Genomic DNA, 13,641 nt, shown 5'->3' with positions numbered 1-13,641 from the left:
CGGATCCCCTGGAACTGGAGTTACAGACAGTTGTTAGCTGCCATGTGGGTGCTGGGATTCAAACCCGGGTCTTCTGCAAGAACAGCCAGTGTTCTTAACCACTTAGCCATTTCTCTAGCCCTCAAGATCCTCCTTTTAAAAATGAAAAAAAGCTATGGTGGTGCACGCCTTTAGTCCCAACAGAGACAGGCAGATCTCTGTGAATTCAAGGCCAGCCTGGTCTACATAGCAAGTTCTAGGCCAGCTGGGGCTACAGGAAGACCCCGTCTCAAAAAAAAAAAAAAAAAAAAAAAAAAAGATAGAAAGTAAGCTGGGTGTGGTGGCACATGCCTTTTAATCCCAGTACTCTGGGGGGCAGAGACAGGTAGATCTCTGTGAGATCGAGGCCAGCCTAGTTTCTATAGCAAGTCAGGCAGCTACGGGGAGACCATGTCTCAAAAAAGAAGAAAAAAAAAAAAAAAGAAGAAAGAAATGTGGAACTGAAGAGACAGCCCAGCAATTAGGAGCACTAGCTGCTCTTGCAGAAGACCAGGGTTCAGTTCCCAACACCACATGGCAAATTAACAACCATTCATAACTCCAGTTCTAGGGGATCTGATGACACCCTCATTTGGCCTCAGCAGGCATTGCATGACACTAGTGCACTTACATACATGCAAGCAGAACACTCATACACATAAAATAAAAATAAATTTTCTCTTTGTTTTTGGTTTTTTTCAGACAGGGTCTCCCTGTAGCCACAACTGGCCTGGATTCCAGAGTGCTGGGACTAAAGGTGTGTGCCTCCATGCCTGGCTAATAAAAATAAATTTAAAAAAGAAGCCGAGCATGGTGGCATATGCCTGTAGTTCCAGCACTTGGGAGGCAGAGGCAGGTGGATCTCTGTGAGTTCAAGGCCAGCCTGGTCTACATAGTGAGTTCCAGGACAGCTGGGGCTACAGGGAGACCTTGCTTCAAAAAGACAAAAAAAAATTTTTTTGGTTTTTCTGTGTATGAGTGTATTACCTGCATGTATTGTAAGTGCACCTGTGTTATGCAATGCCCGAGGAAGTCAGAAGTGGGCGTCAGATTCCCCTGGAATCTGGAGTTATGGACCATTGTTAGCCACCATGTGAGTGCTGGGAATCGAACCCAGGTCTTCTGCAAGAGCAGCCAGTGTTCTCAACCGCTGAGCCATCTCTCTAGCCCCCAAGAAACAGATTTAAATGATGTTCCAAATTCTGTACTTTGCCTGAGTGAATCTTTTTCCTTCCCAGGGATCCATTGTTGTGTCTCATGAAGATATTGACAGTCAGATACTTACTAATCTTTTATTAAAATGGAAAGAAAAACTGACAGCAAATAGCTGATACAACAAGAAACCTGGGCTACTGCATGGCATACTGACTCCCTGGCCACATATGCCTTTGGCTCAGCAAGGGGATAAAGCTGATGAACTCACTAGTAAATTCATTTGTAATTTTCCTTAGCACATTAATATTGTAATGTGATCATAGCCAAACTTTCTTAAAAAACAGAAAATACTGGGCTAGAGAAATAGCCCAGCATTTAAGAGCACTGGCTGCTCTTGTAGAGGACCCTGGCACCCACATCCATAACTGCAGTTCCAGGGGGTCTGATACCTTCTGGCTTCTGTGGGCACTGCATGCACAGGTACACTTATATATGCAGGCAAATCACTCACATTAAAATAAAAATTAATAAAGCAAAACATTTTAAGCAGAAAATATTAAAATCTACAAAATTAACTTTCCTTACAATAGTGGCCCATACCTTGTCCATTTTGACACACTCTGGCAAAGCTGGTATGCTAATGAAGAGGCTTCAAGGGTAGTCTCCCATAACAGAATAGCACTTTACAGAAGCAGCTCATGATCTCTGTTAGAAGCAGATGCTTATCGGGACATACTTACAAAGGGGAAAGTAGGGGCTCCTAAGCTCCTGGTTTAAAGCTGACAGAGACTGAGTGAATTTATGTCCCCACTGGGTCTGACTTAATTGCTTATTAGGATGTTTATATTTCAAACTGATTTGATCACAAAATTTCCTTTTTTTTCTTTTCTACTTGTTTGTTTTGTGTTAGAGATTGAACTCAGGCCCTTTAGCTAGACAAGTACTCTCCCTGGAGCTATATCCTCAGCCCTCCCACTGTTTTTTATTTTGTTTTGTTTTACCTTGGGTTTTTTAAAAATTTGTTTGTTTCTTTGTTTTAGATAAGGTCTTACTATTTAGCTCAAGCTAGTCTTGAACTCATTGATCCTCTTCACTCAGCCTCTGGAGGGTTGAAGTTCTGGGTATGCACTACCATGCCCAGCTTTCTGTTGATACTGAATGGGTCAGCCCAACCCTTTTTTCTCCCTGTAAGTCCTCCTGTTTGTGAGCATTTTCCAGAAGGCACACACAATGCTTCAGCAGAAATCCTTACATTCAGGAAGGTACAACCTGTTAATACTAGTTTCCCAGTGAATGGGGGAGGGAAGAGCCATCCTCAGTATTATTTTAGATACTCCTCCACATCTGTGATACTGGGGACTGAGCCCAGAGCCTCACATGTGTTAGGCGAGTGCTCTACCACTAAGCTGTCTCTCCAGCCATTTATTTTTTAGCCATTAGTTACAGTTTGAATTTCTTTTCAACAAGCAGATGCATTTTTGTAATTCAAACAGCTTCAACAACAAAAAATTTTGATTTGGCATGCTGACCAGGACGATGTCTTAGAGTCTGTCATTTTAACAAGCTGAAAAGAGGGGGAAATGTTGGGCCCATGAGACTTATCTGTGATCCAGAGAATAATCTCCCCTTCCAAGAGCTGCCAACCTACCTCTTGCTGTACAGTTTTCCCTAGCAATCAAATTGTCTGATTCTCAACTTTCCAAGAGCCAGCAAGATTTGGAGTCAGCGTGGATTCTTCCTTTTTTAAAATTTATTTTATTTTATTTATTTATTTATTTTTTGTCTTTTTGAGACAGGGTCTCCTTGTAGCCCCAGCTGTCCTAAAACTCACTATGTAGACCAGGCTGGCCTCGAACTCACTAAGATCCACCTGCCTCTGCCTCCTAAGTGCTGGGATTAAAGGCATGCGCCACCACCCCCGGCCTAAATGTTTTGTATTTTTTAGAAGAAGCATTTCACTACAGCTTTAACATACTCAATAACAATTTCCAGAGCAAAGATACATCTCTTTTAAAAGTGGCTATAAAATGTTTGGGTTCACAGTTGAATTAATGCAGTTATACAGTATTGAACTCAGTATAAACCCTGTAAGACATAAAATTGAAGCATGGTTTCTTTCGTTTCTTTCTTTAAATTTTATTTATTATTTTTATTTTTTGTATATGAGTGTATTGCCTGCATGTATTCAAGTGCACTTGTGTCATGCAGTTCCCAAGGAGGTCAGAAAGAGGGCGTCAGATCCCCTGGAACTGGAGTTACATGGGGTTGTTAGCTGCCATGTGAGTGCTGAGAATCGAACCCAGGTCCTCTGCAAAAGTAGCCAGTACTCTTAACTGCTGAGCCACCTTTCCAGCCCTGACAGCACATGGTTTCCAAGGCCAGTCAGCTATGTTGAAATGACTGCTCCAGTACTGTGAGCCATGTGTCTGCTGAAGCTTGTCACTTGGTGTTAACAAGAACACTTACGTCATAAAAGTTTCAGACAAGATTAAATGAGTTAATATGAAAAGTGTTTAGACAGAAGCTTGATGTACAGTGCAGTCTAAGAATAATCTTACTGATTAGTTGGGGTTTAAAAATCTAGCATAACAGTTTTCAACTTGGTTTTTAGGACAAAGATATTATTGAGGCAGTCAATCACATTGCAGATTGTTCGGGTAAATTTAAATTGCTAGAGCATGCTTTACGTGATGCTAAGATGGCAGAGACTTGTATTGTGAAAGAAAAGCAAGATTATAAGCAGAAACTGAAGGTGCTCAAGATTGAAGTTGGTAAACTGAAAGGTAAGGGAATGACAAGAATAAGATAGCAATATATTATCTTGGGAATTTACTTTTTATCTGGGTTCCCTAAACCTTATACTTGAAAGTAAGGTTGGCTGTAGATTCTAGCATGCAATCAGTGCCTATTTAATTTATGTATTTTGTGCCTTCCTTTAGTTTTTTTTGTTTGTTTATAGAGGCAGGGTCTCACTATGTAGCCCCTGGCTAGCCTGGAACTTGCTATATAGGCCAGGTCAGCCTTGAATTCATAGAGATCTATCTGTTTCTACCTCCCAAGTACTGGGATTAAAGGTGTGTACATACCACACTCAGCTTGTGCCATAATTTTTTCTTTCTCTCTCTCTCTCTCTCTCTCTCTCTCTCTCTCTCTCTCCTCTGTCTCTTTTTCTTTTTTCTGTCTTTTTTGAGACAGCCTCAGCTAGCCCGGCATTTACTTTGTAGACCAGGCTGACCTTGATCTCACAGAGATCTGCCTGCCTCTACCTGCTGGGACTAAAGGTATGTGTCACTACACCCAGTATGTGCCATAATTTTCATAATACAAGATAAGAGTTGTGGTAAACTGCAGGGACCCTTTTGAGACAGGGTCTCCCTGTAGCCCCAGCTGGCCTGGAACTCACTATGTAGACCAGGCTGGCCTCAAACTCAGAAAGATCCGCCTGCCTCTGCCTCCACACCCAGCTGCAGAATGTATTTTTAAATCCTACTTTAGTTTACCTGACTGCACCAGCCAGCCGTTTGGATACATGCTGTGCAGTAAACACCAGCAGCATGAGTCTTTGCATTGATTAAACTCCGGTAGCTGGAGTTGGTCCAAAGGAGTTAGCTAGTCAAGACTGGACCTAGTCAAGCTTCTTATCAGAGCAGCTCTGCTTTATGTGTCTCCTCTCTTCACCAGTGGGCCAGCCAGAACAGCTCTTCCTATCATGAGGACAGAAGCATAAAAAAGCAGAAACATTCAAGTTTTAGGCCTGGACCTGCCATACTGTCACTGCCTCATTCTATTGTCTGAAGCAAGTCAGGTGGATAAACCCAGAGTCAAACAGTGGGAGACTATTCTCTGAGTCTTGGGGAGAAATACATAAAATCATATACCAGGGAGCTGAGGCATTGCTACCAGCATAGCTTCTCAGAGTGGCTTTGGTGATTTTGCAAATGCTTTTAGGGTGGTTTTCTTTCAGTACCACTGTGATTCACTTCTTATTAATACAGTTCTTGAAGTTTTATAGTAAAAGATATACCAAGTGTCTTGGTATATACTTGCTATATGGGTGGTGTTGTGTATTTGAATAAGGATATTGGTTATAATGTAAGAATTCAAATTTATCTATAAAGGGCATAGAGGTAGGCCCATTTTTTTTTTGGCTTTTCTCCCAGGGCAGACTGGGAGATGGGAGCTGAATCAACTGCTTGGCTGGAGAGCAATCATTTTCATCTTACATCTGTTCTATTCTGTGAATGGCCATTATACTGGATAAGAGGACTGACTCCACCACTAAACAAGCCCCTGGGAAGCAGTGACAGCACCATAGTGTGGGGAATTATTTTCACTCTGTTCAGGGTGAAATGCTTCATCATAAGACAGTGACTTGGGCTTCCTGGATATATTCAAGCATGGGAATAATGTGGAAGAGATTTCTGCCTATTCCTGAATGAAATGACCAACATCTATTTCAACTAAATGATTCTGAAATTTGAACCAGACAAGGCAGTACAGTCCTGTAATAACCAGCATTGAGGAGTAGGAGGCAGGAGGATCAAGGTCATCTTCCACTATATAGAGAGTTTAAGGCAATCTACACTACATGAGACCTTGTCTCCGCCACTTCCTCTAATCTGGAATTACAGAATTTCATCTTGATTGGTTTAATGTGGATGACTCAGCATTTTACAGTCTTGACCTTACAGTGTTTTCACTTGTGGTAAATATCATAGTCTTGTCTCCATTTATAGCTTCCGCCAAGGCCACAGTCATTTCATAAGCCATGGCTGTGGGGAACTCTGTCTCCTCCTGTTCAGATCAGCACAGCACCAGGGATACACTGTGGGTAGTCAGTGTTTATTGAATGTTTATATATGCCTGGATAGGATATTCAAGTAGAAAGAAACCTGTTGTGTCAATATATATGTATTATGAATATTTTATTAATCCAATGTTTATTAAATATTTATTAAAATGTTTTTCAAATTGATAATGGGAAACAGAACAGAAGCAAGGGAGAGAGCCTCATTTAGTCTGGACCGAGAAGGTGAATTTGAAGAGTTAGCCTCTGAGCTGCAACTGGATGGTAAACAGAACTAGCCATGTGAGCATCTGAGCCAAGAGTCTTTCAGACAGAAAATAGAACAGCGAATGCAAAAGTCAGAGAGTGGCTATTAAGATCAGGACATGCTGGTTTGTTTTGTTTTGTTTGCTCCTAGGGAAAAGGAATTCTGTATTCCTCCTATCTATCTCGTTTGGGTATACAGACATTCATTTCTATCTGCTGCCATACACCTGGAGTTAGTATCACATCCTACAGGTTAAAGTCCCACAAGACTGTCCCCATTTAAGATATCAGTCACCGATCCCAGGGGACCCATACATACTTTTGACCAACTAGCAATAAGTTAGGGGTTCCTACCTGCCCAACTTCCATCATTTACTGGGAGGACTCATAAAACTCAGGGAAACACTTTGTTTCTGGAATATTGTAAAGATGAAACTCTGGAACCTCAGATGAAAGTGGCTTCCACATGTAGAGCTCCCATATCCTCTGGAGTGAAACTTGAACACTCGCGAGTGTTTATTAAATCAGGTGCTCTCAATCTCAAGTTGTCAGGGGTTTTATAGAACTTAGTCCTCAACCTTCCCCTTGTGGAAGCAAAGTGAGAAGGCCTGAAAGTTCCAGCCCTCTATGGCCTAGGACTTGCTAATTCCCAGAGGGGCCCTGGTGCTGTCAGGTGTGATCTGGAAGGACTCCTTTTTTCTATTCTGTTCTGCGTTGTTTTGGTTTGTAAGATAAGGTCTTGCCATAGGCTCTGGGTAGCCTCAAATTCTTGATCCTCCTGCCTCAGCCTCCCAAGTGCTGGGATTGCAAGAGGGGCTTCTTTTAGATGATAAGATATACCTATCAATCAAAAAAAAAAAAAAATCCTGCTGGGCGTGGTGGTGTGTGCCTTTAATCCCAGCCTTGGAGGCAGAGGCAGAGAGATCTGCAAGATTGAGGCCACCCCGGTTCACATTGTGACTTCCAGGTGGGCTGTGACTAGGGAGACCCTGCCAAAAACAACCAACAAAAAGACACACACACACACACACACACACACACACACACACAATCCTAAGGGTTTCAGAAGTTCTTAAGATTTTTTTTTTGGTCTGGCCTTGAACTCAGTGATCCACCTGCTTCTGCCTCCTGAGTGTTGGGATTCAAGGCATGTGCCACCATGCCCAGCCAGAAGTTCTTTACCAACAACAAAGACAAATCCAAAATTATCTCCTTTTTAAAAAATATTTTATTATTTTTATTTTATTTTATGTGTATTAGTGTATTGCCTTCATGTGAGTGCACCTGTGTCATGCAATGCTCACAGAGGTCAGAAGAGGGCATCAGATCCCCTGGAACTGAAGAAATGGATGGGTGTTAGCTGCCATGTGGGTGCTGGGAAATGAACCCAGGTCCTCTGGAAGAGCAGCCAATGCTCTTAATTGGCTGACCTATCTCTCCAATCCCATCTCGTTTTTTTAAACCCCAGAGGCAGTCAAGGAAAGAAAGGAAAGAGTGGTAGGGAGTAAGGACATCCAGGTCACTGTGGGCCTGGCTATTTACAGTAATGACTTTGGATTGCTGCTTGAGTGCAGTAAGAAAACTTGTTACCAAGAAATGACACGAGGAATTTTGGGGTTTTTTCTTTTTTTTGACAGGTTCTCTCTAGTCCCCACAGAGATCCTGCCCTCTGCCTCCTTAGGGCTGGAATTAAAGGCATGCACAACCATGCCTGGCATTGGAATTTTTGTTTTTAAAGATATCTGTGTGTCCCCTGAGCTGTGACAAGAAAGGCAAGTCCAGAGCAGGGAGACCAGGCCAGAGGTAGCAAATGGCCTAGAGTATATTGGCTATAGCTCCAACAGGGCTTCCGAGTGGTTGGAAGGGGTTGCTGAGGGCATGGAGGTTTTGTGTGGTGTCTGTATTTCCTAGGAAATACAGGAATTCCTGGTATTCATTTGGAATTTTTTCTTCTTTCTGTTCGCGAAGAGGACCTGAATGAAAAGACCACAGAAAACAATGAGCAACGAGAAGAGATCATTCGCCTCAAGCAAGAGAAAAGTTGCCTGCACAATGAATTGGTTTTTACTGGTAAAAATAATTAGATTTAAGTGTTTGAATAGTTCCCTGTTTGTAACCTAAACTTCAACGGCAGGCTTTACTTCCCTCAAAATAGACTTTCCCTTGTCCTTTGAGGGATTGGTAAGGACTAGGCAGGGAATTTTACAGCTTTTACTATGCCTCCAGGCAACTATTTCTATCCTGTAAATGAGCTGCATTCTCCTCAGGCTTAAGAGGGTCTTCTCACTAAACACACGTTCTCCTGCTTTAACACTCATTTTCAGGGCAGGGATATAGTTCAGTTGATGGAGTGCCTGCCCAACATGCACAAAGCCCTGTGATGAATCCCCACACCAATGGGTGTGGTGACACATGCATGTAATCACTACACTGGGGAGGTGATGGCAGGAGGATCAGAAGTTCAAGGTCAACTCTGGCTACACAATGAGTTTGAGGCCAGCCTAGGTTACACTGAGACCTTTTCTCAAAAAAAAAAAAAAAAAAAAAAAAAAGTCATTTGAGAAGAATCTTATAGATAGATGAAGGGAGGCTGTTGATAATTTCACAAATACTAAATACTAAATAAAAAATTAGAGCTTCAGCCGGGCGTGGTGGCGCACGCCTTTAATCCCAGCACTCAGGAGGCAGAGGCAGGTGGATCTCTATGAGTTCAAGAACAGCCTGGTCTACATAGTGAGACCCTGCTCAAAAAGACCAAAAAAAAAAAAAAATTAGGGCTTCAAAGGGCTGGGGATGTAACCCAGTGTGTATAGTAATTACCCAGCACTCGATTTGACCTCCTCTCTGAGCTGGAGAGATGACTCAGCAATTAAGAGCACTGGCTGTTCTTGCAGAGGACCTGGCTTCGAATCCCAGCACCCACATGGCAACTAACAACTGTCCGTAACTCCAGTTCCAGGAAATCCAACACCATCTTCTGACCTCCGTGGGCATTGCATGACACAGGTGCACTTACATACATGCTAGCAATACACTCATACACATAAAATTAAAATACTAAATAAAAAAATAGATTTGGCCTCTAACCAAAAAAATTTTAGGACTTCAGCATTCAGTTTTGCAAATAAATTACCTAGTGTTACTAAGTTGGGAAAACACTCGTGTATTGTTATATCAGTGTGGCCCAAAGTAAGAATGCTGGAGATGAATTTTCTTCTTTAAGCAAGTGTCTGATCATGGCCTGTCTTGGTCCCCTCCGTTTCCTACATGTTCCCCATCACTGTCCCTGACCACCCATTTTGAGTTCTGCTAGTGAAGGCCCTCTTTCCATTGCCCACGTTGTAGAGCTAGTTCATATCCCTGCTAGCTGAAATTTCAACTAATTGTCTCAGGAAAAACAGATTCGGATTTAAAGTTTCAAAAACAAATTAGATGAACACTTTTTGGGTGGAGTAATCTCTACCCTTAACCCCTTCCACATTATAAGAGGAGAATAAATCCCTACAAATTAAAGGGTAACATAGCATTACATTTAGAATTTCCAAATACAAGGTGGGTCTTCATTTTAATCTATAATTACATTGGGTGGGGAGGGTGCTGATTTCACTACTAGAGGTCACTGTTGTTGCTAAGATTTTTGTCTTTATACATGGTGTATTAAGGTTATAGCATCTTTGCAGCTTCACAGTTGGAATCAGGCAATCTTTGGGTCAACATTGTGTAACTCCAGTAAAGCAGAGCTCATAGGCCACAGAGAATGTAGATCCCGAGAGTGCTATGAAAAGCGTGCAGAGCTGGGGCTGGAGAGATGACTCAGTGATTAAGAGCACCCACTGCTCTTGCAGAGGATCCAGGTTCAATTCCCAGCACCCACATGGCAGCTAACAACCATCTGTAATTCCAGTTCCAGGGGATCCGATGCCCTCTTCTGACCTCTGAGGACATTGCATGACATGGGTGCACTTACATGCAGGCAATACACTCATAAAATAAAAATAATAAATAAAATGGTTACTTTTTTGGTCTTTTTGAGGCAGGGTCTCCCTATAGCCAGCCTAAGCTGACCTGGAACTCACTTTGTAGACCAGGCTGGCCTTGAACTCACAGGGATCCACCTGCCTCTGCTTCCGCCTCCCTAGTGCTGGGATTAAAGGTGTGCGCCACCACACCTGACAAATAAAATATTTTTAAAACTTTGAAAAAAAAAAGAGAGAAAAGAAGAGCCGGGCATGGTGGCACATGCCTTTAATCCTAGCATTTGGGAGGCAGAGATAGATGGATCTCTGTGAGTTCAAGGCCAGCCTGGTCTCCATAGTGAATCCAGGCCAGGTGTAACTACAGGGAGACCCTGTCTCAAAAAAGACCAAAGGAAAGGAAAGGGGAGGCGGGGAGGAGAGGAGAGGAAAGGAAAGTGTGCAGGGCAGGCCAGAAGACACAATCAAGTTCATAGGCTTTTTATTTTCTCTTCCTGTGCCCTCTTTCCCTTCCCCTAATTCTGGCCTCGAACTGAGACTTGTAAGTGCACACCAGCCCACCCAGTCCAAACTCCTTTATTTTCCTTTTTGATTCATAAAATGTATAGGACTTGTTAAATAAAATTATAATCCATTTCAGGAAATATCTTTTTTCTTCTTTTATGTGTATGAGTGTATTGCCTGCATGTATGTGAATGCACCTGTGTTGTGCAATGCTGCAGAGGTCAGAAGAGGGCTTCAGATTCCCCTGGAACTGGAGTCAAGGATGGTTCGTAGCCACCATGTGGGTGCTGGGAATTGAACCCGGGTCCTCTGTATGGTCGGGGTTCCTGTCTCTCCACGTTGCTGCTCAGGTCCCTGGCTCTCCGCAGCTACCGGATGCTGGCAACTCAGCGGTCGCTGCGCTTCCAGATGAGTTCCGTTCCAAGCTACCGGGCACTCCCTCTAGGTACACGATCCGCCGGCCACCGGATCACGAGGGGAGGTGTAAGAACGGCGAAAGCAGGATCTCCGCGAGTGAATGTTTATGAAGGGACAGCCCCCTCCAGGGAGATTGAATAAGAGACTGGTACAGCTCAGCTCCTGATACAGCTCCTTTATTCAGTGACTCAGCTCAGCTCCAGATCTTAGTGATTCAACTCCTGATACAGCTCTGATTTATTAGGGGGAAACCAGGATATTTACAGTGTGGAGGCAGTAGCAAAAGCCTTAGTTGATAGGTGCTTTGTAGGATGCCCCATTTACATGTGGTGGTGGGCTTCTGCCAGGCTGTCAGACAGTGCCTGATTATCACACAGGAAAACCTGGCAGTTTCATGCCAGAGGACATGTATCTGTGACGGGCACTTCAAAAGGTGAGTCAGAAAGAGAGCAGGAAGGCGCCCCGCTGAGAAAGGGAGTCCCTGCATTCGCGCCGAGCTGGCCTGCGGCTATCCAGACATGGAGAGACTGCTACCTTAGACAGCAGGGGTCCCCAACACTCTGCAAGAGCAGTCAATGCTCTTAACCGCTGAGCCATCTCTCCAGCCCCAGGAAATATCTTTTTAAATCATTTCCTAAATTGATTGCCTTTCTACTGAAGACATTTTCAGGTCTTTGTTCCAGAACAATTTCTGTATGCTTAAAATTATAAAAGCAAATTGAGGGGCTAAGGATAATAGCTCAATTGATGGAGTACTTGCCTAAGTGTGTCTTGGGCAGTACCACAAAAACCGTGTGTGTGTGTGTGTAATCTCAGCACTCATAAGGTAAAGGCAGGAGGATCAGGAGTTCAAGGTCAGGGCTGGAGAGATGGCTCAGTGGTTGAGAGCACTGGCTGCTGTTGCAGAGGACTCAGATTCAGTTACCAGCACCCATATGGCAGCTAACAATCATCCATCACTCCTGTTCCAGAGGATCCAACACCCTCTTCTGGCTTCCTTGGGCATTGCACAACATGGGTGCACATACATGCAGGCAGAACACTCATAAAATTAAATAAATAAAAAAATCAGCTGGGTGTGGTGGTGCAAGCCTTTAATCCCAGCATTTGGGAGGTAGAAGCAGGCAGATCTCTGTGAGTTCAAGGCCAGCCTGGTCTACATAGTGAGTTCCAGGACAGCTGGGGCTACAGGGAGACCCTGTCTCAAAAAGACCAAAAAAAAAAAAAAATTTAGCTACATGGTTATTTGAAATCCTGTGTATATCCTGTGTATAGGAAAAGTAAGTCCTGGGGTATGTTCAAGGCTCCGGGGTTTATTCCCAGCACTACATATAAAAATAATAGATAAATATGAACTGAGGGGATATAGCTCAATGGGAATACTTATCTAATATACTTTAGACTCTGGGTTCAATACCTAGGCAACCCCAAAACAAAACAAAATGTAGAAACAAAGAATTTTAAAAGGCTTAACACAGCCACCATGCCTTTAATCTCAGCACTCAGGAGGCAGAGGCAGGTGGATCTCTGAGTTCAAGGCCAGCCTGGTCTACATAGTTCCAGGCCAGCTGGGCCTATAAGGAGACACTATCTCAAAAGACCAAAAAGGGGGGGGGGCATGGATATTTATGATAAAATTGCTTCTGCGACATAGGTTATTCTAAAATCTAAGGTTAAGCTGAATATAGTAGTGTATGCTTATAATCCCTTCCCCTGAGAGGTGGAGACAGGAGGATCAGATATTCAAGACCAGCCTTGACTACGTAGAGTGTTCAAGGCCAGGCTGAGCTATTTGAGACTCTGCATCAAAAAAAAAAACAAAAACAAAAACAAAAAAAACCCCACAGGGACTGGAGAGGCAGCTCAGTGGTTAAGAGCACTTGTTCCACAATCATGAGGAACAGAGTTTGGAGCCCAGCACCCATGTAGCAAGCCAGGCATCCCTACAAACTGCCATAACTCCAACATAGATAGGACGATCACTGGGGCTTGCTGGCTTCCAGCTTTTGAGCCCAGATTCAAGCCCCAGGTTCAGAGAGAGACTTTGTCTCAAGGGAACAGGCAGAGACTAGGCCCTAGAGATGATTCAGACAGTAAAGCTACTTGCCATGAAGCTTGACTACCTGACCCAAGTTTGATCTTTGGGTTCCACATGGTAGAAGACAAGAACTGACTCCTGGAAGCTGTTCTCTGACCTCCATATACATACCTTCAGGTATATACACATACCAACACCAATGAATGAATGAATAAATAAAATGGCTCAGTGGGTAAAGGTGCTTGCTGTCAAGCCTGAGAAACTGAGTTCAATCCCCAGGACCCATATGATGGAAAAAGAATTGTCTCCGAAATGTTGTCCTCTGACCTCCACAGGTGCACCATAGCGCGTGTGCACCCGCCTGTGCGCACACACACTTACAAATAAATATAATAAAAATTATTTAAAAAAAAAATAAATGTAGCCAGGCGTGGTGGTGCACTCCTTTAATCCCAGCACTTGGGAGGCAGAGGCAGGCGGAT

General features: G+C 43.3%; 1 protein-coding gene across 1 annotated transcript in view; it reads left to right on the top strand.

Moving 5' to 3' along the window:
• Ccdc62 (coiled-coil domain containing 62) overlaps positions 1-13,641 on the top strand; it is a 60,794-nt gene that overhangs the window by 9,706 nt on the left and 37,447 nt on the right. The window contains exons 5-6 of the mRNA XM_029566560.1: positions 3,785-3,956; positions 8,195-8,296. Coding sequence (XP_029422420.1) covers positions 3,785-3,956; positions 8,195-8,296 — 274 coding nt within the window. The remainder of the gene's footprint in view (positions 1-3,784; positions 3,957-8,194; positions 8,297-13,641) is intronic.

This window comes from Nannospalax galili, unplaced genomic scaffold (assembly GCF_000622305.1).
Source record: "Nannospalax galili isolate Female #2095 unplaced genomic scaffold, S.galili_v1.0 scaffold218, whole genome shotgun sequence".
In the NCBI taxonomy this organism is placed as follows: Eukaryota; Metazoa; Chordata; class Mammalia; order Rodentia; family Spalacidae; genus Nannospalax; species Nannospalax galili.
Note: the sequence above shows the minus strand (reverse complement) of the source record. Positions and strands in the feature narration are given on the sequence as shown.